This window comes from Lacerta agilis, chromosome 7 (assembly GCF_009819535.1).
Source record: "Lacerta agilis isolate rLacAgi1 chromosome 7, rLacAgi1.pri, whole genome shotgun sequence".
NCBI lineage: Eukaryota > Metazoa > Chordata > Lepidosauria > Squamata > Lacertidae > Lacerta > Lacerta agilis.
This window is the reverse complement of record NC_046318.1, coordinates 508,376-536,295: the sequence shown is the minus strand read 5'-3', so window position 1 is coordinate 536,295 and position 27,920 is coordinate 508,376. Positions and strand designations below refer to the sequence as shown.

General features: G+C 41.1%; 1 protein-coding gene across 1 annotated transcript in view; it reads left to right on the top strand.

Annotated features, from left to right (window-relative positions):
- SUGT1 (SGT1 homolog, MIS12 kinetochore complex assembly cochaperone) overlaps nucleotides 1-27,920 on the top strand; it is a 39,441-nt gene extending 11,521 nt beyond the window's left edge. The window contains exons 6-13 of the mRNA XM_033154402.1: nucleotides 706-759; nucleotides 4,990-5,009; nucleotides 5,995-6,041; nucleotides 13,079-13,175; nucleotides 14,952-15,059; nucleotides 21,307-21,397; nucleotides 26,808-26,995; nucleotides 27,371-27,920. Coding sequence (XP_033010293.1) covers nucleotides 706-759; nucleotides 4,990-5,009; nucleotides 5,995-6,041; nucleotides 13,079-13,175; nucleotides 14,952-15,059; nucleotides 21,307-21,397; nucleotides 26,808-26,995; nucleotides 27,371-27,472 — 707 coding nt within the window. The 3' untranslated portion in view covers nucleotides 27,473-27,920. The remainder of the gene's footprint in view (nucleotides 1-705; nucleotides 760-4,989; nucleotides 5,010-5,994; nucleotides 6,042-13,078; nucleotides 13,176-14,951; nucleotides 15,060-21,306; nucleotides 21,398-26,807; nucleotides 26,996-27,370) is intronic.

Sequence of the window (27,920 nt, the reverse complement as noted above, 5' to 3'; positions counted from 1 at the left end):
AAATAGTTGGTGCAGGTGCAGCTATGTTACTACGTTATCCTTCTGTAATGGCATTCTGTAATCATTTTTTTTTTCTGTAATCCAGACTTGAATACAATATCTCAAAGTTAACTGCTGATAGGTTGATATTGTCACGGGTAGGTTACTTGCGTGTGACTAGGAGCCACACTTTTTGCCACTTAAGGAGCAACACAGGAAGCCAGTGTGAAGCAGGTGTGGCATATGTTAAACCAGCATAAGGTGCATCAGATCCAGACTCAGTTCAAGAAATTACAGCCTAAGCATGGCAGAGAAAAAAAAAGCCTTTTGAGTTACATCACCCTTTTTGCCAGCTGAACTTATTATGGCAGTTTGCCAGCCCACTTGACTGAGATCAATGGACTTAGGATCCAGCTCAAGCCTGCCCCGTTCCTAGAACACCCTTTTTTCAGGACTTAAGATCCACTGGGCCCAGCTGCCCTGGGAACCTCCCAGCACAGCTGGATTTCCGCTGGATCCAAGCTCTGCTCCTCCTGGCTATATGCTATATTGCTATATGTTTGCTCCCTTTGTCTTCTTCAGTAAAAGCTAGAAAGGCTGGGAATCTCAGATTTTAGCAAGAGCCTGTGTTTGCTATGTAGACAGTTGTCTCCACAGCATAAAAGCATATCAAATTTTATAGTAGATGTCATACTGCAGTAGACTATTGTGTGTTTCATTTGCTAGGTGCTGACACAGCTTTTACTGTTTGGATTAAAAGATGTGAGGAAGCCATCAATGGTAAGCAATGCTTTACTTACATGCATTCTTATGGGATGGGAAACCTCAGATGTGCCATCCTAATGGAGCCTTTTTCGTGTTTTCATCTGTACCCTGGTATATACTCTTCACTGAATTTTTAATGCTTTTGACACTGCCCGCCCCAAAATCTGTGTGACATATCCCAAGTAGGATCAGGATTTACACTGCACATGTTTACCTGTGAAGAGGATTTATTGGGGAACAACCATCAGCAGACCCAGAACCTGCCAAGTGGGTTACAAGATCTACCTAGTGCAACGCTTGTTTTTTCAAATAACTTACAAATACATAAATACATTCATATTTATGATTAGGGTGGCAACATGTATGTGTGTGAGCATGCAAGTGGTTTGTATACAAAAAGATGTGACTTTCAGAAAATATGTGGGAGAGAGACATTGCAATTATAGACTGAATTTATTTTGAGCCTTTCTATCTTGCTTGTAGGATGCGGGTGGCGCTGTGATCTAAACCACAGAGCCTAGGGCTTGCCTATCAGAAGGTCAGCGGTTCGAATCCCCGCGACAGGGTTTGCTCCTGTTGCTCAGTCCCAGCTTATCTACTTTCAAACTGCCCATTTAGCAGTTTGAAAGCACGCAGTGCAAGTAGATAAGTAAGTACCGCTCCGGCGGGAAGGTAAACGGCGTTTCCGTACGCTGCTCTGGTTCACCAGAAGCGACTTAGTCATGCTGGCCACATGATCTGGAAGCTGTACGCCAGCTCCCATGGCCAATAAAGTGAGATGAGCGCCGCAACCCCAGAGTCATCGGTGACTGGACCTACAATAATACAGCACAACAAAATGCAATACAATGAAATCAAAAAGAAAAGAGAGCAGATCAGCTTCTAAAAAAGTATAAACCATGTAAGTCCATTAAAATATCTTACACACAACTAAAAGCCTGAAAGAACAGTGTGCACTTTGCCTGATGCCTAAAGATTAACAGAGTTGCTGCTGGTCAGAGAAGTCTAAAAAAAATATTTTGCAAAAAATTACAAACTGGAAGTGGTGCTCCAAGGTCCAAGAATGTTCCTTACAGTTGCCAGAATTTCTTCTATAAATGTACAGGTGAAACTTGAAAAATTAGAATATCGTGGAAAGGTTCATTTCTTTCAGTAATTCAACTTAAAAGGTGAAACTAATATATGAGATAGACTTATGACATGCAAAGCGAGATATGTCAAGCCTTTATTTGTTATAATTGTGATGATTATGGCATACAGCTGATGAGAACCCCAAATTAACAATTTGAACTTTGGGGTTTTCATCAGCTGTACGCCATAATCATCACAATTATAACATTTAAAGGCTTGACATAATTCGCTTTGCATGTCATGAGTCTATCTCATATATTAAACTCCAGTATCTAATGAAAACAATTGCTTACATAAATGGACTTTTCCACAATATTCTATTTTTTTTGAGTTTCACCTGTATGATATTTTATTAAATAGCTTTTGGGCTACAGATTACTGAATATTTACTTTGATTTTATTATTCTTCCCTTGTATTTTGAATGGAGAATAAAGAAACCCATACCTAAATGCAGTAATTAGGGGGTGTTCTGTTTTAAGAAGCTAGGGATGGAGCATACATAGATCTTGTATGCATTTCAAAGCTTAGTTTAAATCTGATGCGAAATATGAAAGATAACTTTGAATTGACTGCTTCTGCACATCCCAGTGAGAATATGGAGATCATATTTTCCTCTTTGAGAAATAAAACCCTTCTCAAACCTTAAGGTAGAAAGAGAAGCAAGGTAGCCAAGTAAGAGTCAAAATACCAGTCGTTTTCTACTTATTTGACAGACAAAATCTTCTCTTCAAGCAATTTTATGATTCCTACAAGAAACTTCAGTTCAAAATAAGCCATTCTACAGAAAAAAAATCAGCCTCTTATACACACACACACACACATTTAAAGAGTGCTAGAAGTGCCTAATGGCACTTTATTTGGCTAATTACTTTAAACCATGTAGTAGACACAGAAGTGAAATAGTGATTCAGAATAGAATTTGGGAGTTAACTGCAACCATTTGAACTTCAAGTACTTCATAATATTTGGCATCTCTATAACACATTTCATACGTTCTGAAACCTCACATCAGCTCATTAATCCTTACTGTAGCCCTTTATGGTAGGCCAATACGATAAAAGAATTGCAGAGCATTCCCTTTAGTGAGCTGGAGGAAGACATAAAGACCAACAACAACGGTAAAGGACCCCTGGACAGTTAAGATCAGTTAAAGGTGACTATGGGGTTGCAGTGCTCATCTCGCTTTCAGGCTGAGGGAGTCAGCGTTTGTCCACAGACAGCTTTCCAGGTCATGTGGCCAGCATGACTAAACTGCTTCTGGTGCAACGGAACACCATGACGGAAGCCAGAGCGCACAGAAATGCCGTTTACCTTCCCGCCAGAGTGGTACCTATTTATCTATTTGCACTGGTATGTTTTCAAACTGCTAGGTTAGCAGGAGCTGGGACGGAGCCACGGGAGCTCACCCCGTCACAGCAAGCCCTAAAGGCTCAGTGGTTTAGACCACAGCACCACCCACGTCCCTAAAACTTCAGTCCCTGCATACTTTCTGCTTTTCTGCAGTTTGGGATACAACACATAGAGATTTTACTGCCTGGGCCAAGCAAAGGATAAATCAATGTTATATCGTACTACAGTGCCAGTGTTTAGATGAGTATGGTAGTTTTTTATTCTGATTTCTTGTTTGCATTTTTAATAAATTTATAAACAATAGTGGGAATGTTGCTGATTTTCAGTTTGTGGCCAATGAGAGCAGGTGTGTAACAGTTCAATACAAAGTGAGTAATTCCATTGTGTGGTATGAGTAGTTCACTCTAGGTTTAGCTGTTTTCTTTCGATTGATTGATTGATTGATCTTACATGCCGCCTTTCCACAATGAGCTGTGCCCAAAGTGGCTTACAGCAAACATTCAAAACATCAAAATACAGAACACTGGAAATACAAATATACATAGTACTTGTCAGTAAAATCAAAATAACAAAAATCAACAATTTAGCAATCACAGAATAAATTCAATATTACAAAAAACAAACAGACCACTTTAGGCTTAAGTACATAAATACAAAACAAAAATGAAAGTTTACCAACAATAAAGTTATTTTGTTGGTCTTTTTTATTGAAAAAGAAATGAAGTTACAAATTGGAATTCACAGAAAAAATCTCTAATAATAGAAAGTAATAACATGGTTGATCATAAATCATAAAATATCTCAACTTTTCAAATAACAAGACCAAAGGGGGAATTTATTCTCCATACAAAATTTGTTATTACCAATTACCAGTGTTTTAATAAGCCATTTTTTAACATATGGTGCTGAAGTTCGTTTCCAGCATCTCGTCGTATAAAGTTTTTGAAGGAACCAACACATTGAAATTAAGGAGTCTTAAGAGTGGAATGGATTTGTTTATACAGGCTGTATAACAAAACAGTCCAGTGTTCTAAAGTTCTTCCAGATGTTATATATGCCCCCACCCCAGTACAGAGATCTGAAAACCTCAGCCAAGGTGATGTCAGGTAACTGGCAGGTGGCATAGTTTGCTCGAAACAGCCTCACAAGCCAATTTCAGAGTCAGATGGGCCTAAGTAGGCCTACAGCAGGGGTCAGCAAACTTTTTCAGCAGGGGGCCAGTCCACTGTCCCTCAGACTCTGTGGGGGGCCGGACTATATTTTGAAAAAAAAATGAACGAATTCCTGTGCCCCACAAATAACCCAGAGATGCATTTTAAATAAAAGGACACATTCTACTCATGTAAAAACATGCTGACTCCCGGACTGTCCGTGGGCCGGATTGAGAAGGTGAATGGGCAACATCCGGCCCCCGGGCCTCAGTTTGGGGATCCCTAGCCTACAACTTGGAAGCCCACCACCACTGCCTTAGATCTCTTATGTGTATGTTGCTGCTGCTACTTGAATGGTACATTACTGTTGCCAGAAACTTTTCACACTTGGTGTGGAAGCTTATTCATGTTTCCTTGGAAGTAAGTCCCACTCACTCCCTACTTAAGGTTTGCAATCTAAATGTGTCTGGTGTTAAACTGACTCATTCTGTAAAATAAACTGGAGCAAAAACTACTAAATAGCTTTGATATCAGCATGCTTTCTTTGTGGCTAATTGATATATATTTTAAGAAACATGTTTTCAAAATAAATGATTTTTTTTTTACTTGCAGCTGGATTGCAGAATGAAGTGGTAAGGTTCTCCCTAATTTGTATACATGGTTTCTAGAGCATAACACTTCTCCAAATTGTATGGCAACCTTAGTAAAGATTTGATGTTGATGTTGATGAGGCATTTTATAATTTGACTCAAACACTTTTCAACAGGATTCCTACTACTCGGTGTCCACTAGTCTTCCCACCCTCTGAACCAAGTGCTCATAGATCAGAAAATCTCTGATAATTTTTAAATGTAATTTATCAGATTTTTAAAAGTAAAGAACAAGAAACACACAGAAGAATATACAATGCATACAGAGGTTAACACATGTCTAGGACCAGGCCTTTCTTGCTTGCTTCTCTCCTTGTTTCTCTCCGGTTAACTTTTGAGTTAGTTCCTCTCTGCTAGGTCTTTCTCTTCTTCCCGTAGCTAGTATCTCTGTGACCCTGGCCTTGGATGGTTTCTATCTCCATTCAGTTCTTTCCAGCTGGCTCCCTTGATCTTTGTCTGCTCCTTGGTCATAACCTCTTACACAGTTCCTTGCCTTGCTGTCCTTGCCAACACCTTGTGTTCAACAGCTTTCTGTTTAAAAATCTTGCACATTCTGTCTGCTGTGTTTTTCTTCTGCTTATATTTAAAGTTCTGAAGTGCTTTTAGCTACAATATGGTTTTAATCTCATGGTTCTGTATCCTTACAATTTTGAGTCCCCTTGAGTAATCAGAAAATGATTTATTATCTGTAAAAGTATATGTAGGTGCATGTTTTTCTAGTCATACACCCACCCACTGGTTTCACGGGTACAAGAGTTGCGGAAATATGACATATATGTATAAAATGTGCCTAAACTTTCCTTTTGCACGTGTGTATTTTCATGTGGTTCTCGTATTGAAGTCCATTTCATGCACAAGAGACCACAGCTGCTAAAAAGCACTCTTTTTTAATGTGAAAATATTATGATGCTTGGCTTAAAAACTGTGCTAGATTATTCTAATTTATCAATATCTTTTCATTGTAAAGGATGACAATCAGATTTTGCAACATCAGTCAAAACTACCTAAGATCAAGTAAGATGGAGTTCTTTTTTAACATTCTCTATAGCAGTACTTACTGTTTATAGAATCATTTCACTAAGAAAGGCCTCAAAAGAAAGCCAGAGCCAGTGGGACTTTCCTACTATAACATGTCCTGTGGAAAGGGTTCCAGGAGAGGGAGGGAGGCAGGTAAAGGCCACCCAGGAGCAGGAGCAGCTCCACTCTTCTCCCCTGCCCCCCGGAGTGATCCACCATCAGCTGCCCTAGGAGTAGCATCCTGATGTGTTTTTTAATTTGTCACTATTGCTCTTAAAATACATAATTGAATGTTGCTCGTATGCCGTCTTGGTATTATTTATATCCTGAAATGCAATATAGACATAAACACAATTACATTAGAATGTATGGGACATTCTGAATAATTTTGTGATTTCACTTTCGTTTCTCGCTATAATCCTGCCTATGAACACTACACAGCCAACTTTACTACCTGTGGTCTTCTACTCCCTTAAATTACTGCCCATTTGCACTTGTTTTTCCCATGTTTGGAAGCCCCTCCCTGAACATATGGTATAAACTCAGTTTCCTGAGAACCCATTCATTCCACATGGGCTCTGTCATAATTATACCCTTAATCTTCAGTTCCAGCTAGCCAAGCATGTAGCTGGGTTTGTCTGAATTCTGCTTTTCCTCCCTGTCTTGATTTTGTCATTTTGTTCATCTCAGAATGTAAGCTACTGCGGGCAGAGATTTTGCCTTTGCAGCTCAGTACGTTGCCATATGACACTGTGCAATAACTATCGTATTTTTCGCTCCATAAGACGCACCCAGTTTTTAGAGGAGGAAAAAAAAAAAAAATTCTAACTCAAACCTGTGGGTCCCCAGATGCTGAACCGGGCTCGAGCGAAGTGGGAGGAGGGGCGCTGCCTCGCTGGCGGGACTGGGGTGGCGGCGGAGCCTACTGGCTTTGATCGCCGCCACCTCCCATATCTTTGCCCTGGGAAGAGTGAGTGGCGGCGGGAGGAGGAGGAACGTTGCCCCCCCCCCTTTGCTGCTGGCGGCTGCGGAGGAGGAACGTGCAGTCCTCCGCAGCCGCTAGCGGCAAAGGGGCGGGGGAACGTTATCCTTCCTCCCCCACCCCTTTGCCGCTGGCTTTAAAGCCAGCAGGGGAGAAGGGGAGGATGCAAGCGGGGGGGGGAGCCACCCTGACGCTGTGCGTTCCGCTAGCGGACTCCTTTCGGGCCACTAGCCCCGCATTCGCTCCATAAGATGCACAGACATTTTCCCGTTTTAGGAGGGGAAAGGTGCATCTTATGGAGCGAAAAATAAGGTAATCATTATAGCTACCGTGCAGGTGGCACTGTGGTCTAAACCAGTGTTTTTCAACCTTTTTGGGGCAAAGGCACACTTGTTTCATGAAAAAAATCACGAGGCACACCACCATTAGAAAATGTTAAAAAATTTGACACTGTGCCTATATTGACTATATATAAAGTAATTTTTCTATTTTTCCCACGGCACACCAGGCAACATCTCGCGGCACACTAGTGTGCCACGGAACAGTGGTTGAAAAACACTGGTCTAAACCACTGAGCCTAGGGCTTGCCAATCGGAAGGTCAGCGGTTTGAATCCCCACAATGGGGTGAGCTCCCGTTGCTCAGTCCCAGCTCCTGCCAACCTAGCAGTTCAAAAGCACGTCAAGTGCAAGTAGATAAATAGGTACTGCTCCACCGGGAAGGTAAATGGCGTTTCCGTGCGTTGCTCTGGTTTTGCCAGAAGCAGCTTATTCATGCTGGCCACATGACCCGGAAAAACTGTCTGCAGACAAACGTCGGCTCCCTCGGCCAGTAAAGCGAGATGAGCACTGCAATCCCAGAGTCGTTTGCGACTGGACTTAACTGTTAGGGGTCCTTTACCTTTACCTTTATAGCTACCATGTACAGTAGTTAGCTAGTATCAGCAGACTCCCCAAGTGTCCCTATTTTTCAGGGACGTCCCTGATTTAGAGATGCTGTCCTGGTTTCTGATTTGATCCTGGATGTCCCACATTTCCTTAGGACGTCCCTATTTTCATTGGAGAAAAGTTGGAGGGTATGGAGTTATCTGACCCCCAAGCAATTTGAAGGCAATCTTGTATAGGGAAGTGTTTTCTATATTTAATGTTTTATTATGCTTTAATATATGTTGGAAGCTGCCCAGAGTGGCTGGGGCAACCCAGTAAAATGTGTGGGGTATAAATATTTTCAATGGAGAAATGCTGGAGGGTATGTATTAGTATTCCCTCTTTATAAATGAGGGGTTGGGGCTAAGAGAATGGCTAAAAGAACCTTTTTGCTTTCTGTGTTGGACTCCTTGAAATTGAATTATTTGATTAATTTATAGTGAAAAAGTTGAGCTATGATTTGTGGAAAATAATTATTCCAGACAGCCTACTGGACAAACCCTGTTCTGCTGTCAAGTGGCACATAATATAGGCATCTAGGACCAAGGTTTTACAGTCATACCTCTGGTTGTGAATGGGATCCGTTCCGGAGCCCCGTTCGCAACTTGAAGCGCCGCATCTGCGCATGAGTGCGACGCGATTCGGTGCTTCTGCGCATGCGCAAAGTGCTGAACCCAGAAGTAACCTGTTCCGGTACTTCCGGGTTCAGCACGTTTGTAACCTGTGACGAACGCAGCATTCGTATCCAGAGGTATGACTGTAATGGTTTCCTGTTTTTCCAAATGAACTTATTTCCTGAAGAATCCCTTAGTATCTGGCATAGAACCCTGTGCATTGTCCATTCTGTTCTTGTTCTGTGTTAGAAAGGAGAAAAAGGTATAATTAACTCTTGTGACTCAACATCATTCCAGAGAGAACTTCCCTCAAAAAATTAAACCAATACTTGACTAAGATAAGATAAGATTTATTTATTGTCATTGTCCGTATATACACAGCATACACAACAACGAAAATCAAACACCCAAAGACCGGATTTACCATATACATTTGCACATATCTCCAACACTCTCATCCTTATTAAAACATAATCTATTAAAACATAACATAATCCAGAGTATAACATAACCTATTAAAAGCATAGCATAACCTAAGAGCCTGTCTCATTCCCTACTACTCACTGCTTACTATTACTTACTACTGACCCTGAGATCATTATTAAGTGCAATCAAAGCTCTTGGATAGAAACTATTCAGAAGGCGTGTGGTTCGAGTTTTCATTATCCTGTATCTTCTGCCCGAAGGCAACAGTTCAAAAAGGTTGTGAGCAGGATGGGTGGGATCTCTCAGGATGTTGTGTGACTTCTTCAAACAGCGAGACGTGAAGATCTCGTCCAGGGTTGGTAGTTGGAGCCCAATAACATTCTGGGCAATTTTAATTATTCTCTGTAAAGCCTTTTTATCCGTTACAGAGCTGCTCCCATACCACGATAGTATACTATAGGTTAAGACACTCTCAATGGTACTGTGATAATAGGACAGGAGTAGGTGCTGAGATAGATTCAATCCCCTGAGCATTCTCAGGAAATACAACCTCCCCTGCACCTTCCTCACAGCCATATTAATATTTACAGTCCATGAGAGGTCCTCGGAGATGTAAATGCCCAGGTATTTAAAACTGCCAACCCTCTCCACCTCCTCGCCATTTATGTGCAATGGTAAAAATACACTTTTCTTTCTCCTGAAGTCAATTATAAGTTCTTTGGTTTTTTTGGTGTTAAGCATAAGATTATTTTCTTTACACCATTGACTTAACCCCTGTACTTCTTTCCTATAAGCAGACTCATCATTCTCACTAATGAGCCCCACCACTGTTGTATCATCCGCAAATTTGATGATTGTGTTGGAATTATACAGTGGGGTGCAATCACATGTGTACAGGGAATAAAGAAAAGGGCTTAACACACATCCCTGAGGAGCTCCTGTGCTTAATACTAGGGTAGGAGAATAGTAAGATCCCATTCTCACTGTCTGCGGCCTATCAGTCAGGAAATTCCTTACCCACAAACAGATCTTCTGATGTATACCCAGATTGGTCATTTTAAAAAATAACCTGTCTGGTAAAATTGTATTAAAAGCAGAACTATAATCCACGAACAACAGCCTTGCGTAGGTTCCCTGTTGTTCTAGATGACTCAGTACAGTATGAACAGCAATAGAGATAGCATCATCAGTAGATCTATTACTTCTGTATGCAAACTGGAACGGGTCTAGAGTGGATGGAAGACCAGCCTTAATATAATCCAGCACCAAGGCGTTAAAGCCATTGGCAAACCAAAGGTTCCTGAAACGGTATTCATCCATAGCTCTCCCCCCCCCCCCGCAAAAAAAAATATCTTGATGGGTTTGGTTTGGCAGATGCACACCCTGACCACACCAGACTCAACAGCTTCTGCATGGTCAGCATCCAGTCCACAAACTCTGGCAAGCCACACTTTTCATTCCTTTCTACCGCCTTGTAGTTTCCTAATAGGATTGCAAATCCCAGCCAGAGGGGAATCTGTGCACTCAACTTCTTAAAATGTATTAGCCACATAGTGGCCAAAAAATGTAGCTGCGTGGAGGAGGTGGAGAGCTCAGAAGGGCAGGAAGAAGATCCTTTGGTCATCTTGCCATATAACCTTTCCTCTGCTGGTCTCTCCAGAATCAACCCTGAAATAACAGCTGGTAAGCTTATAGGTCCCACAAACAACATAAACTAACACCCATCCTGACAAAATAATTTGCAAACTTGCACAGCTTGATTTCCCACTCACTACATAATCCTGGCCAGGAGCTAGTGATCTGCTTTTTTGTTGTTCAGTCGGGTCCGACTCTTCGTCACCCCATGGACCAGAGTAAGCCAGGCACGCCTATCTTTCACTGCCTCATCTGCTTTACTACCTCTATTTCAATTGCGATTTTTCTGTTATTCCTACAGACTTCCACAACAGCAAGTTACTGCACCCATGAGTGGCATGCTAGGCTTTCTACCGCTGGGGTAAATACAGAGCCAGTGCCCCAGTACCCGGAAAGGCAGGTGGCAGACCAGGGCAGTGTTCTGGAGATCTGGGGTGGGGATGTCCTGCTTCCTCACATTTCAAGCATTTCCTCCAGCAAGCATCCTAATAATAATAATAAATTTATATGCCGCCTATCTGACTGGGTTGCTCCAGAAACTCTGGACAGCTTCCAAACAAATTATAAAACCACATTAAAAACTTGCCTATACAGGACTGCCTTCAAATGTCTTCAAAAAGTCAACTAATTGTTTATTTCCTTGACATCTAATGGAATGGCATTCTGCATGGGGGGGGGGGGCTTGACTACTAAGAAGGCCCTCTGCCTGATTCCCTCTCAGGGAGGGAACTTCCAGAAGGCCCTTGGAGCTGGATCTCAGTGTCTGGCTTGAACGATGTGGGTGGAGACGCTCCTTTGGGTATACTGGGCCAAGATCATTTGGGGCTTTAAAGGCCAGCACCAACACTTCCAATTGTACTCTGAGGCGTAATGGGAGCCAATGTAGATATTTAGGACCGGTGTTATATGGTGCCTGGGGCAGCTCCCAGTCACCACTTTGGCAGCCGCATACTGGATTAGTTGTAATTTCCAAGTCACGTTCAAAGGTAGCCCACGTAGAGCGCATTACAGTAGTCCAAGCATGAGATACCCAGAGCACTATCACTCTGGTGACACAGTGTGCAAGCAGGTAGGGTCTCAGCCGGTGTACCAGCTGTGAGTCCAAAATAACTCCCAGGCTGCACACTTGGTTCTTTATGGGCATATTTACCCCACTCAGGACTTGGGCATTCCCCACACCTCCCTGCTCCTTGTCTCCCAGAACCAGTACTTCTGTCTTGTTGGGATTCCACCTCAATATCTTGACTGCCATCCACCCCACAATCGCCTCCAGACACTCACACAAGACATTCACTGCCTTCACTTGTTTTGATTTAAATGAGAGGTACAACTGGGTTTCATCTGCATACTGGTGAACACCCAGCCCAACCCCCTACTGACCTCTCCTAGCAGTTTCATATAGATTTTAAAAAGCATGGAAGAGGAGTCGGAGCCCTGAGGCACCCCTCAAGTGAGCACCCAGGGATCTGAACACTCACCTCCCCCAACAGCACTTTATGGACATGGCCAAGGAGGAATGAGTGGTCCACTGTGTAGCAGTGCCCCCAACTCCCAGGCCTTCTAGACGATCCAGGAGGATACCATGGTCAGTATTAAAAGCCACCGAGAGATCCAGCAGAACTAGGAAACTGCTTTCACCTCTGGCCCTATCCCTGACCCACTGGAAGTCTGCAACCAGGGTGGTTTCAGTCCCATGATGTGTCGATTGCAAGCAGTCCAAATGGTCCACATCCTGCAGGTGTGCCTGGAGTTCTTCTGCGACCACCCGCTCAATCACCTTGTCCACAAATGGAAGATTTGAGATAGTGCAATAAGAGGAACCTGGTCGACAAGCAGCAGCAAGAACAGAGTCAGTTACCATGTCCAACCAGGTCAATTCCTCCATACACAGTCAAGTCACAGATGGCCCTGGTCTTATGAATCGTTGACCTGGCATTGCACAGCACTACTTTAAGGGAATGTGGGACACCCTTGTTGATACTCTTTTTCCAGTTGTGCATTTTCTTCTGGAATCTGTTCTAAGGCTCTCATCAAATAGTCTTTGAAACTTGATGAGACCATCTATTGTGGGAGCTTACTTAAAAGTAACACAATTAGTTGCTTTCATGTCAACTTGAAGAATTAATGAACTTGATGCTCTTTGGTTAGAAAGGAGCTGTATCAGTACTTAATATACTGATAATTCTGGGGACTGATCAATCCTCCATTCTTGAAAATGAGCATGCAGTTCCACTCCAAAAGGCTTGGACCATTGCTTTAGGAGGATACATGCTCAATTCCTGGATGATCCATTTTCTCCCAAGGATCATCATTGGCAGTCATGTTTGATATAGTTCACATGGGCCCTTGTTCAGAGGGAGGGAGTTGGGAAAGACTTGGGAAGCAATCAGGATACAACAGTGGAATATTCACGCAAACTAAAATGCTGTTGTTGTTGGATTTTTTTTTAAAGGCATGACTGGTACCAAACAGAATCTCATGTAATTGTAACTATTATGATCAAAAACGCAAAGAAGGATGATGTAAACATACAGTTTTCAGAAAAAGAGGTAAGATATGCATAAAATTAAAACTTAATCAGGCACCCTTAGGTTATAAATGTAGTTCTTTTCAAAGTCATTTTTTTGAGTTCAGTGTAACTTCCAAGAGAGTTACAGGTAGGTAGCCGTGTTTGTCTGCCATAGTCAAAACAAAATTAAAAAAAAATTTCCAGTAGCACCTTTGAGACCAACTAAGTTTGTTCTTGGTATGAGTTTTTGTGTGCATGCACACTTCATGTTGGAAGATAAAATCCAGGCTGCGTAATACTGAACCATAGGGAGAGGCAAGCCTAAATAACACATAATTTATGAATGCTCAGTAAGATTGGCAAACCTCTGCTGGGAAAGTTCTAAAGCAGCCGGGTGAGAAAAGCTATAAAAACTATGTTTGGATCTCATTGGGACTGAGTGAAGATGGCGGTTGCCTGTGATCAGACTGTTGGTTTTAATAAGAATACCAGTGAAACGGGGCAATGTGATTCTATGGAGGACTATGGACTTAAATTCACACAGAAACATCGTTTGATATTTTATCTCGCTTGCTGGAATACTTCAGAGGCTGTGAAAACATCGGAATGAAATGGAAGGCAATGGAAAATGGATGATCAGAAACTCCCTACGTTTGAAGCATGGGAAGTCCTAAAAATAATTTGGCAGAAATATTTGATATTTGTATAAATAATTTGGAATATTTTAACGTGATTTTGATATGTTGCTGAATTGGAAAATCTAATAAAAATATTTATTAAAAAAAAGAAACAGAAGTCACCAGACCCTTATATATAGTGAGGGAGTGGGGAGGGTTATTACTCAGAAGGGTGGTTGGAATGGGGGATTGGCTGATAGGTGTGGAAATCCTGTTAATGACTGCAATTGGTCTTAAAGGAGAAAACAAGGGGCGAGATGGTTAAGCCTGTAAGACCAAACAGTCATCAACAGGATTTCCACACCTATCAGCCAATCCTCCATTCCCACCACCCTTCTGAGTAATACCCCTCCCCACTCCCTCACTATATTTAAGGGTCTGGTGACTTCTGTTTCAGTGTATCGGAAGAAGTGTGCATGCACACGAAAGCTCATACCAAGAACAAACTTAGTTGGTCTCTAAAGTGCTACTGGAAGGAATTTTTTATTGTTTTTCCAAGAGAGTGTATGCTCATTGCAGCCCAAGATAAAATCAGCAGCTTTATGCTTGGATGGGAAAAAGTGAGGCTTTGGGAAATGTTGGTGCAGGTATTATCTGATATTTATATTCTCTGTATTGTTCTGTTGTGCTGTTCACTAAATCCTAATTTTAATTATTGGGACCCCAAGTTTGGTTAATTATATTGCAAGTATTCTTGTTTTATCATTTACATATTTTAGACAATAGAATCAAAAATTCAGTGAGTTGCTGCTTTATATTCACACATCTTGCTGGGTATGGAAATGTGTGAAGTATAAAGCAAGAGAAGAAGCTGTGTGTCTTTTGTCCATTTAATTATTTATGGCTTTTGGTAGCTTTCTACAGTTAATGCAATTCTTTACCTAAAGAATGCATATCAAACTGACATAACAGGCTTTCTGAGTACCTACTTGATGACTAAGAACATTAATCTTTTGTTTATGTTCTAGCACACGTGAATAATTCAATATAAATTGCTGTTTGAAATTCCTCTCTTATACTCGACACAGGTTAGATGTTCCCAATGAAAGGTCTTTGCCTTCAGTTTCCTGGGAAATGACGTAAACACTAGCAGGCCTTTTCTTTGTGTTTACTACTGATTATGTTTTGTATTTTAACAGCTAGATGTATTCGTGAGGCTTTCGTCAGAGGAAGACTACAACTTAAAGCTTCATTTTCTTCATTCCATAGTTCCAGAACAAAGTACATTCAAAGTTCTTTCAACCAAGGTAATCTTTTAAAGAACAAATTATTTTGTTAGATACTTGTCGCCAGGGTGGATTTGATTTAAATCAATTTAAATGACTATTTAAATCACTTGTAAGTAATACTTGATTTAAATCATATTTTTAACAAAAAGACCCATTCTTGCTGGTATAATCTTAATATTCACAACCAGATGAAGGTTTCATTTTTTGAATAATAACTTTTCAGAGTAGTTTTTACAGTTACATAAAAAATTGCTGATTCAGTTATACTATTAGAAATACATAGACCAATAATTATGAAATTATTGTGAGGTGTAATAAGTTAACTAGCTAAATTCACCAAATGCAGCTGTGTTAGATCACGTTTGTCAATTCACTGAATTGGGTTTTGAAGTTCTGGAAATCTTGCTGACAGATCTTTAAAACTCACAGTTATTGGTTTCTTCTGGAACCTCATTAGTAGTTATGTGAAATTGTCGCTTTCACTAGAGGATGCTAAAATATTGTTTCAGGCTCATTGGGTTCAGTTTAGTGGCTTGGGGGGAAGCAATGAATAAATGCGTTGACTTGGCTTAGTACTTCATTTTAAACCATTAACTTTCCACCATTATTATTGTTCATAGTTTATACTCTAATGCATATTTCAAGAGTATTCTAATCTAGGAATAGGAATTCAATACCTCTTTTACTCCTAAAAGTGTTGCAAACACATTTAAAAAGGAATGAATGCAGCCTTAAGCACTGGAAGTTTAGAAAGGTTCAAACTGCTATTTCAGGAGTTTTGATTTAAGACAGAGCAGTCCTAACCATGTCTACTCAGAAGTAAAGCCTTTCCAAATCAAATTCAAACTTTATTTGCGTAGCCGACTGGCCATAGCATCTAAAAGACAAACACCAACAAAAATACAACAAATATGGCTACCAATAAAACCTTATAACCTATTAAAACTCAAGATAATAGCTCCTTGGACCTTAACATAAATAGTAAAATGATAATAATAATGATAATAATAAAATCCTATGCTGGGAATCCGGATGTCTACACTGTTGTCGTTCAGATAGCAGCTCTCAATCTCATTGCTCTCTCGATAAATCTGGCAACCTTCTCTGTTATCGAGCTGTTCTGGTCGGCTAGAAGTGAGAACAATTTGGCTTCACAAGAGCGGCCCGGGATGGCAGATAGGAGTGGCGTGATGGTCTCATCTCTCAGGTCTTTATATAGGGGGCAGGACAAGAGTACGTGCGACACAGTCTCTACATAGCCGGATCCACAGGGGCATAGCCGGATCTCGATTGGAATTTTTTGGTATCTACCTTCAAGAACAGCTGAGGGTAACATATTTAGCCTGGCCAGTGTAAAGGCCCGCCTAAATTTTGGGATGGTTAGGTTGGGCAAGTATGGTGCCCGAGATTCGAAGTGGGAGTGGGGCAGATAAGCGTACCAAGCACTAAATTTCTTGATAGAGGCCAGATTATTCTGCAGTTCAATATCCTTCAGGCGCTGGTCAATAAGGATTTTTGCCTTGGGAAGACCCATTTTAAGTAGGTGTTGTGCTTGGAGGCCACATGTGAGTAGTTTTTGATGCACTGCTTTGGACCACAGACTTCTGTGTGCATCTCGTGTGACTAGGGGCAATAGGCCGGATGGATTTAAATTTAAGCGAATCCAATAGTTGAATGTTCTTAACCAAGTCCTGGTTTCGACAGAGGGGAGGCTGGTCTCCAATCGTAGGGCCGCGTTTGGTGCACATGGTGGGACGCCTAGAATCTGTCTTAAGAATTTAGACTGGACCGTTTCAAGTATGTTACAATGGTTTCCCGTCCAGATTTGGGCCCCATAGAGTAACTGCGCCAAGGGTTTTGCTTGAAAAACCTCCAGAGCTGCTGGAATATGCCTGCCTCCCTTTGTAAAGTAAAAGCGAGACAATATTTTGGCGCTTTGGGATGCTTTTCCAATTCAGTGGGGCTTTCCAATTCAGTGGGGCTTACTCCCAAGTAAGTGGGATTAGGATTGCACCCTAAACAGTTGCGTAACCTTTTTTGGATTTCTCAGCAGCTTTTAGCATTGTTGACCATGGTATCTGGATAGGTTGTCTTGAGTGGGATGTTGGGAGGCCCTGCTTCTTGGTGGTTTTGCTCCTTAGACTGTCAGCTCCAGAAGGTGGTGCTGGGGGATTGTTGCTTTGGCAGCAGTTAATGCCTTTTGGGTGTCATAAAGATATAAAAATTACTCTTTGGTCTGCTTAAATTAGTATTTTAAACAATGTAAGGTAAGTTAGCACTATTTAGTTGACATACCGTAAAATATTGAAAAGTATGATCTACAGATAATTTTCAAGTAATAGTAAGGGCAACTTTTGAGCGTGAAATCCTGTGATGGGGGTTTTGGGGATGTCCCATGGGCTGTAGGGTGTTGCTGATCCGCCTTTCTGCTTGCAGTAGATCTGTCCTTACAATTGTGTTTTCCCATTGTCGCCATCGACAGCCCTGCTGTTCTTACCATTCCAGCAGTAGCAACAAAAGGGATTAAGTGTGGATTCACTGAATCCAAAGTTTGATCAGAGTTACTATAAATATTTAAATAAATAAATCGGATCTCATACTCCAGCCAAGTTAGGTTTCCTTAATCATAGTTTGTTGGAATTGAGCTCGTTGCAGCACACCATAGTAGTGAAATACAGACACACACAACCTCACTATACATGTTTTTGTATTGTGATTTTGTGTTGTGAGACACCCTGAGGTCTGCAGCTATAGGGTGGTATACAGTTGTTGTTGTGGTATACAGTTGTTGTTGTTGTTGTTGTTGTTGTTAATGTACTTATTAATATACTTATTTTCCCCTAAGAAATAACATTTTTTGTAAAAGTAGAAGCCTATTTTAAATTATTTCTGTTTAGTTCAATGTTTAAAGTAGGAGTTTTGATTCATGACAGGATATTCAAATAGCTTGCTATAAGACGACTCTAGGGTGAGCATTTACAAAGGTACCGTTGTTCTTAGGGCTACAGGGATCCCTGGGTTATCCTGGGTTTGAATAGAACTGAGATTACTCTGCCAGAACGAGTAAGTTTATGCATAAAATTGAACAAGTTGGACTTTGTCATATGGCAGACTGCTAACACTGATCTTGGAAGCAAATTATATGTTTGTTTGTAATTGTAAAATGAATGCCGTGATATTTAGTGTGAAACTTAAAATACACTTGTAACAGGTGTGGGTAGAGATCATGCTGATATCTCTTCTTTGGCTGATTATAAAAGCGCATAATATAAAATTATCCCAAAATAGAGGGATGAAACCAATATTCTGTATAACTTTAGAATGTATAGTATGTTTAAAAGTCCATGCCTCTGCTGAATCATAGTCTGTCCCATTTGTTTTAAATGATACACGGGGTTTTTTTGTTTTTGTTTTTACATGTGCATAATCATTATTTAATTGTGTTGCTTGATTTGTCAAATGTGCCTTCTTTTAATCAGTCAAAATACGTTTAGCCAGTGGAGGTTACTCCATGATTTCTACAAGTAAAATTTCAAGAACATTTTGATACAGTTTACCCTAAAAAAATCAAAGTTACACACTTTCATGTCCTCCACATACTCATTTCTTTCCTTCAGTTTAGAGAGACTCCTGGAGATGCTCCTGCCAACCAGCTGCCTGCACCACTCAACCAATCCTAATCCAAAAGTATTGTTGTCGCCAGGAGGCCCCTCCCATCTATTACCAGGCAGAAAAACCATGTGATAAATTATATTTCACTAGAACGGCAGGCTTCTTTACCTTAGTGTTGCAGGTTCTCCCTCCATCCTGTTTGTAGGTCTGCTGGTATTGTAGACCAGCATGTTCAGAGTGCTTCCTTGCAAGCCACACTAACTTAGAGCTTGCAGCATGTTCTAAGCAGCTTTGTCCTTTTTTGTTTTGCTTATTATTTATTTTGTTATCTTGCTAGAAAGAGGGTGCATTAGGGGCCACAGTGCGAGTCCCTTTCTATAATGTTTTTTTTTTAAAAAAAATTATTAAATCATTTTGCATTTGTTTAGGAGGAGAAATTGCCAGTGGCTTGTGTATGAGTTGCAGCAGCTTTTGTTGCCTGCCTTGCGCAGGTGGGTTGGGTTGGGCCAACAAACATTTGCTAGCGATTAAGAGAGTTGTTAGTGTCTCCTTGCTCTGGCTTCCCATGGGATTCATAAAGGCAGATGTGCTGGTAGTGAGTGATCGACTTGAGCAAAGAGGAGAGAGTTGAGATTGGGGTGGGGGAAATGGCTACTTCAGAGCTTTCCAAACTTTTCATGTTGGTGACTTACTTTTCAGACATGCATCATTTTGTGACACAGTAATTCAGTTTTACTAGCAAACGGAAGGTTAAACTAATCCCTTTCCAGCCCCATGAAGACTGTGGGGAGCGTTCACACAGCACACCTGCACACTGCAGCCGACACACTAATGTGTCATGACACACAGCTTGGAAAGCCCTGGTCTAGGTCATCCATCCCCGCTCCCTACTGCATCCCAAACTGTGTATTCATTATTTTCCTTTATTCATTAAAAGCTGGAGCTGTTGCTGGGTGGGGCAGGACAGGTTGATTTGAGCCATGTCCAATTCCAGAAGAAGAGTGTGTACATATGTTATGTAGAGATCTGCTTCCTGAATATATCTATATTGGGGGGGGGGGAGTTGTCCTATGTAATAGGACACATTTTCCCTTTCTCACTCCTAACAGCGGTCATCATGCAGGGCGACCAAAGCAGTTTCTGTGCCAAAACCAGGCCTAAACCCCAATTGAAATGGATCTAGAAAGTCAGTTTCCTCCAAGAGCACCTGGATCTGGTCTGTGACCACCTGCTCAAGAACCTCAGCCAGGAAAGAGAGATTAGCAACTGGCTGGTAGTTACTTAGATTTTCTGAATCCAGGGAGGGTTTTTTGAGGTGTGGTTTTACCACTGCCTCCTTCAAACAGGCAAGGGCCACCCCCTCTCATAGAGAGGCATGGATCACCTTCCTGGCCCAGCCAGCTGTTCCCTCCCTGCTGGTTTTTATCAGCCAAGAGGGACAAGGGCCCAGAGCACAAGTAGCTGCCTTGACTGATCCAAGCACCTTGTCCACATCCTCAAGCTTTGCTAACTGAAATTCATCCAATATAATGGGACTAGATTGTGCTCTGGACCCCCCTTGAGATTCATCTGCTATAACAGCCACGTCAAGATCCTGGTGTATGCAAGCAATTCTATCCTTGAAATGCTTTGCAAACAACTCACAGCTACCGTTGGTTTCACCACCTCCTTTGGGCCAGACTGCAGGAGGCCCTGCACTCCCTGGAAGAGCTCTGCCGGATGACCTACTGAGCCTGCAATGGAGGCAGCCAAGTAGGCCTTCTTTCCTCCCTTCCCTGCCACTAGATAGGCTCAATGGTGAGCCCTCACCAGTATTTGGTTGATAGAGGTTAATTTCTAAGTAAGAGGTATGGAGCCAGTCTTTTCAGAAAAAAGATACTTGGAAGCTCTTTCCCTGTCCATAAATGTGAAGAAAATAATTTATAGCAATGAGACGGTGGCACTAGCACATGTGGCATATGATACATTTTTCTAAATGAGTTCTGTACATGTCCTGTTGTGAAGAGAACTGCAAGGTAAAAAACTACAGCCCCACCAAGTTCAAATGTCACCAGTTACCACTGTGCTTAACAGACTGAGGAAGTGATTCAGCCATAAGTATAAAAGTAATGCTCAAGCACACTTCCAAGGATTTGTTTTCCAAAACCTTATTTTCACACATCGTCCTAATTACTGTGGCTCTTGCCAGGCAACAGCTGCTGCTTTTTTTTTGTTGCTCATTGTTCTGCAAAGCTATAGAAAGGTACAGGCCGAGTTCAAAGAGCACAGCTTCAAGTGAACAAACACATACCAGGATTTGTGGCTTGTTTTTGCCCCAGCAGACCACAATCTGTAGTCTAGGTTTGTTTTTCGGCTTACTGATAATTGTTTAGAGCAAAACAAACCACAGTTCCTGGTTCAGCCAGGGCTTTTTGGTTGGTTTCTCCTGGATCCTAGGGTAGGTGGATTGGGGGGGAGGGTTGGCTCTCATCAGCACATCCACAATAAACCATTTACTTTGATAAGCAAATTGAGCTAGTGTGTAAATTAGCTTAATTGTACATTTAACTGTTATGGCAATTAACATTTTTCTTTTTAAAAAAAATTCCACCAGAAAAAAATACAGGCCTCATTTAATGCATTAAAATTTGGGTTTTTGTTGTGTGTTCTGTAGATTGAAATAAAAATGAAGAAACCGGAAGCTGTACGATGGGAGAAATTGGAAGGCCACGGAGGCTCTCCTAAACTAAAACAATTTGCGCCTGGTTAGTATGTTCATGTTCAGTTCTACAAATTGTGCTTTTGCTCTTTCCTACACACTTTATTGCACTCTTTTGTTTGTGACAATCACTTACTGGATTATAGGTCTGTTCTTGGATGCCATCATTATCCATTATTAAACAACAAATTATAGTCCTACTACTCAGAGATCACATGTAATGTAGCAGAGAGAAGAGAATCAGGCTACTTTGGTCAGGATGCAAACTTTTTTCTATTTATTTTATTGTAGTTATCAGATTTTTAGTGTTCCTTTCACCATTGGTCCCAAAGTGGTTTCCAGCCATACAGAGTAAAACTAGATACAATTTAAGATCCAAACAATGTAACCTTAAATGGACAGGACAGGCAAAACAGGTCCTCCTGGGAGAACTAGCTGGTCTTTGTTCAATATTTTATTAATTTTCAGTTACAAAAATCCAATAAACACCATATTTTATCAATACCAAATAACAATACCAATTCAAATACAAATCAATTACATAGTCAATTATAAAATTTGTGTGGCTTCCCACATGCTGTACTTCACGGTCTACTGATTCCCTTTTATTCTGCCTCTAGACTATTGCTCAAACTATATACAATCCACTCTTGATAAAATCCCTTATACCACAGCTACAATAATTGACATCAGTTCCTATTAACACATATAGTAATTTGTAAATTTGCAAGTGAAGTTCTTCCTGTGTGAGGTTTTAGTTTTCATAAATGGTTGCTTTATTTATCAAATATTATGTCCATATTAGTTATTCCTGATCTCCTTTGTGCCTTACGGCTCTGTTGACTCAGAGTAATTCTGGAAAGATCTCTCTTTTGTTCTCAACTCTTCTGATGTAAAATTCCATACTTTCGATTTCAAGCAGGGAGTTGCCTAACGTCCTGCCAGAGTCCTGGCAAGCCTCCAAGTTCTCCCCTCCACATCCAAACGAAGCAATTAATTATAATTACCGTATTTTTTGCTCCATAAGACACACTTTTTTCCTCCTAAAAAGTAAGGGGAAATATCTGTGCGTCTTATGGAGCGAATGGTGGTCCCTGGAGCCGAATTGCCCAGGAGCCAAAAGAGGATCATGCTTTTTATTTTACAAAGAGAAAAGGGAGTGTTGAAAGGACCCTGCTCAGCAGCTGATCAGCAAGAGATCGGAAGAGAGGTAAGAGTCCCGGCTCCCTTTCAGCCCCACCCTCCATTGTTGAATGTGCTGCAGAGGGGGGTTGTTTGTTTCCCCAGCGACATGTGACTGGCTGATTAGATTATCTGTCTGGAAACTGTAGAAAAGGCTCCCTTTCCTTTAGAAGCTGCAGAAATGTGAGTTGAACCCCATAAAAATGGGGCTTTTCCTCTTTGCTTTTCCCCCTTTACAAAAGGAGCTTTGCTTTTCCCCCTTTGCAAAAAAGCTGCAAAACTTTTAGCTGATCCTCAAAAAAACAGGGCTTTTAGAAGAGGAAAACCAGGAAAAAAAATTTCCTTGTTTCCTCTAAAAACGAGGTGCGCCCTATGGAGCGAAAAATACGGTACTTATAGAAGAATGATCTGGTGTCCCGCTAGAACCCTGGCAAGTCTTCAAAGTTCAGTTCTTCCTCCCCTCAATCAGAGGGCAAGTAAAAAATTAACTCCACATAGGCTCCAAGCCCTTTTTATAATTATTCCAAACGTTAATATTTTCCTCACGCAGTCCCATTTGTCATTATATTCCATATCTGTACTCCCATCTTCTTTCCTCTTCACTTGCTGTAAAGAACAAAATAAATAAATAAAAGGCATTAAATAAATAAAAGGCATTCTCGTGGGGGGGGGGTTGCAGAGTCATTTATGTAACAAAGGATTTATAATGAAGTGATTGGCTTCCCTCCCCAACACATACTGTCCTTTAGATCGAATGAAGTCATCTTTCCGATTTAAATCTCTACGACCTTGTAGCTATTTTGATTCGGCAGTCCTTAATCTTGTCCCATCATTGCCAGCACGCTTCTGTGCATTAATCCTAATTCATCTCTTAATGAACAGAAGAGCCGCTGCTCTTAATGGCGGCATTGGATGGTTACTGAGAGGCAGTCTTTTGAACTCAGTGTCTCCCTGCTTCCCACATCCCATGTCAGAGCGAAAGCCAGGTACTGAGACATTCCGCGAGTGAAGCTCTTTCCCCCCAGACTCTGGGGGGAATTTACAAAGATAATTACCCTCTATCATCTTTGTTTATTGCTTTGCCAACAATCTCCTGTTGTCATGGGAGCTGCGCCATTAAGGAAACCAGAAGCCGAGAACTGGCTGCTCTTGGCTAGATGATAAACGGCCAGTACAAACAGCATTGCCACCCACGTCCTTAGGGAGGAAGAATTCCCAAGTCAGGGCACAGTCCTGTCCAGCATTGCAAGCAGTACTTGCCAGTGGCACTGTGTCCAACCACCCTCTCCACAAGTGGATCTCAAGGCTTGTGCTGACTGAAACAGGAAGACACACCACCAAGTGTCCAGGTCAGAAGACTATATGCCAGCATCAACACATTGAATTGGGCCTGGTATCATATAGAACAGAACAGATCTGGTGCCCCATGGGAGCACCTGCCCAAACTCTAGCAGTAACATTCTGTACTAGCTGCAGTTTCCTGAACATTTTCAAGGGTAGCCCCATGTAGGTGTATTGAATTGATTCCTGGCTTGTAAGCTTCTTCTCTGCTGGTAGTCTTTTCTCTTTCCTTCTCTTGAGAAGAGAAGAGCTTGGGATGGTATTTGCTTGATGTGTCATAATTGATGTTTACCTTGTAAAAGCAATTTTTAAAATTTGATTTTCAAAATTATAAACATACAACAAAAAACAATTCCATATCCAAATATCAAGATTACTCTGAATCTCATGACTTCCCCCCATCCCTTCTCTGGGTCCTAATGATAATATTTACAACTGCATATCAATATTATCCAAATTTTTATCCTTCAAAATTATCCATACTTTCTGTTACTTTACAAGTGTGGTTAAAATCCTGTTAATGTTTTAACCTGCTTGCAATGGTCTCTTAAATAAATTATAAACTTTCCCCATTCTTTTTTAAAGTTCTTATCTTCTTGGTTTCTGAGCTTCCCAGTTAATTTTGCCATTTTGGCATGGTCCATCAACTTGGTTTGCCATTATTCTCTGGTCAGGGTTGTCTCTTCCTTCCATCTCTGGGCTAATAGTATCTGTGTGGCTGTTGTCACATACATAAACATTCTTTTCTGGTCCTTTGGTATCTCGCTACCTATAATTCCTAATAGGAGAGCTTCTGGTTTTTAAACAAAAGTTATTTTAAATATTTTTTCCATTTCATTATATAGCATCTCCCATAAATTTTTCGTCCACCACATATGATAAAAAGTACCTTCTTTTTCTTTACATTTCCAGCAAGTATTTGTGCTTGTTCTGTACATTTTTGCTAACTTTCATGTAATTTTCTTTCAGTGAACAACATGCCATGAATTTCAAATCTGTTTTCCATAGCCTCTCCCAGTCTGCCATTTGTATATTATGTCCCAAGTCTTTTGCCCACTGTATCATCATCAGTTTGACCTGTTCGTCTTTTGTATGCCATTCCAGGAGCAAATTTTACATTTTCGACAATAGTTTTATATTATTTTTCTAAAACATATTTTTGAAATCTTGATAACTCATAACTAAAACCTTTCTTTTTATCTGTCTTAAAAATATTTAATTAATGATACTGTAACCAGTCTGTTACCAGTTCTCTTATCTCTTCAAAGTCTTTTAATTTTACCTGTTTTTCTGCTTTGGTTAACAGCTCTCTATATTGCTTCTAATGGGAAGAGCCACCACAGTGTTTTTTGTTCTAATAAGTCTTTATATTTCTTCCATAACTTAAAAATAGATTTTCTTATTATGTGATTCTTTCACACCATAAGTATGCATGCCATCCAAATCTGTTATCATGTCCTTCCAAATCTAAAATGTTTCCATTTTTCAAAATTATCCATTCCCAGATCCAGCAAATGCAGGATGCCTCATAATATAATTTTGTCTTTTCTTATGTGAATTCTCCTTTTAGTTATTGGAAAGGTGGGAAGGTTCCTCTGGGGGAAGATTACAACATTTGGGGTTTTTGGTTTAGAGAAAAGGAAAGTAAGAGGAGCCATGCTAAGCATATTTAAAATATGCATGGCATGGAGAAAGTGGGTGGAGGGAGGTTTTTCACCCTCATAACACGGCAGCTTGTGGACATCCAATGAAACTGAATGTTGGAAAAACCAGGACAAACAAGAAAAGACTTGTTCACACACCACATCGTTAAACTGTGGAATTTGCTTCCACAAGCAGGTAGTCATGGCCACCAACTTGGAAGGCTTCAAAAGAGAATTAGGCAAATTCACAGAGGATAAGGCTGTCAATGACTGTCAGCTGTGATGGGCAAGTTTTACCTGCACTGTTGGTAGGTAGTATGTCTCTGGATACCAGCTTCTTGGAATTAAAGGTGAGGAGAGCAATGTTGCACTCAGGACCTGCTTTCAGGCTTTCCATGGGCACCTGGTTAGCCACTGTGAGAAGAGGATGCTGCCCTCGATGGGTCTGATCCACAAGGCTGCTCTTATGTTCATGGGAGCACAGGTAGAGAACGGAAAAAGTAGAACAGAACTTTTCACTGGCTTTTATGTAGAATGACATTTGTAGGTGAACTGAGCGCTTGGTAGAGCCCAGCATGAATCTGCTGTGGAACAAAAGCTGCCCTCTTTTGTTCCCTCTTCTGCATTATGTAGCCTATTGTTGGAAGACTGGGAAGGTGTGAATTAGAGGATTGATAGTGTTTGTTTGTTTGTGGTGTGGGAGAGAGGCCAAACAGATGCATATTATGTGGGGGGGGGGGGTGAGAAAGAGAACCCCAGTGGATATATGTATGTAGGAGAAAGGTGTGTGGCTTCAGCCCCACTCAACATGGGCATGTAGTTCCTGAGAAGAGAACTCACAAGGACCCATAGCCTTTGAATTAGAAAGAAGAAGAAGAGTTTGGATTTGATATCTCGCTTTATCACTACCTGAAAGCGGCTCACATTCTCCTTTCCCTTCCTCCCCCACAACAAGCACTCTGTGAGGTGAGTGGGGCTGAGAGACTTCAGAGTAGTGTGACTAGCCCAAGGTCACCCAGCAGCTGCATGTGGAGGAGCGGAGACACGAACCCGGTTCACCAGAATACAAGTCTACCGCTCTTAACCATTACACCACACTGGCCTGCCTCTGCTCTGGTTTTTATGTTCCTGTTTGAGTAAGGAATGCGGAGGGAAATACATGCTTCAGTAAACTCAGTTATTTGGAGCTGTTGCCTTCTTTTCAGTCTGTACATGCTAAAGTCCACCACTGTTCATCTGTCATTGGCTGTGATATATTGTTGGGATCAATCTGTTCTCTCCATTTTCAAGTTTCAGATGCAACACACCTTTATCCTTCATCCTCTCATTATACAAGGAATTGGGACAAATTGGTAGTTGAGATTAAAGAAGAAGAGAAGAATGAGAAGTTGGAGGGGGATGCAGCTTTAAATAAACTGTTCCAGCAGATATACTCTGATGGCACAGATGAAGTGAGACGTGCCATGAACAAATCTTTTGTAAGTTAACATGAGATTTTCTGAGTTGTGTTTAATTTATTGTGACTGCAAATGTAACATCAATACTGTTTGACAAGGAAGCCTGTCATAGAATCGTAGAGTTGGAAGGGACCCCACCAAGGATCATGTGGTCCAACCTCCTGTGATGCAGATATGGCGGTTTCTGAGAGTTGGAGAACCATGAAATAATAGGAAATTATTTTGCAGGTGGGAGGGTGCATTGAACTTCTCTTCTTCCAAGCCCTCCCACCACCACCGATCTGCTTAGCAACTGGGCCACTGTTGTCTCCTTCTTGCCTGCAGAACTCACTCTACTTGATTTTTGGATTATTCATTTTTTTAAATAATCGACAAATGTGTGTTTTCCTGTTTCAGATGGAGTCTGGTGGGACAGTTTTGAGCACAAACTGGTCTGATGTGGGTAAAAGGAAAGTAGAAGTCAATCCTCCAGATGACATGGAATGGAAAAAATTCTAACTTATTCATTTGCCGCTTTGTGCTGCCCATATTTGTGTATTTACCATTGTGTGTGGACACAGCATCCTTGAAGCTGAAGCATTGGATATTAATTTGAAGATTATTCCTGTCATCTTACCTTGATATGCTCTAGGAAGACCTTTCTCTGCAGGTCTTAGAGGAATTGAAGTCTCTTACAGCTTCTGTCCTTGAAGGGTTTTTTTGGGAGATAATACAAACCTATCATAACACACATTTTCTGCTGGATTGCTTGGTTATGTATTTGGAGAGTTAGCAAGACTTTTAATGAGCCACCTAGGATTATTGCCTTATTAATACACAAAAATTCTTTAATTTATTTGCTCTGGTGATTTTGGGGGTAAACACACTTTTCACCTACAGTGTTAAGATTGTTTGTTGTTTAACTCTGCATACAAATAAAACTGTAAATATATAACTTTTCCAAAAA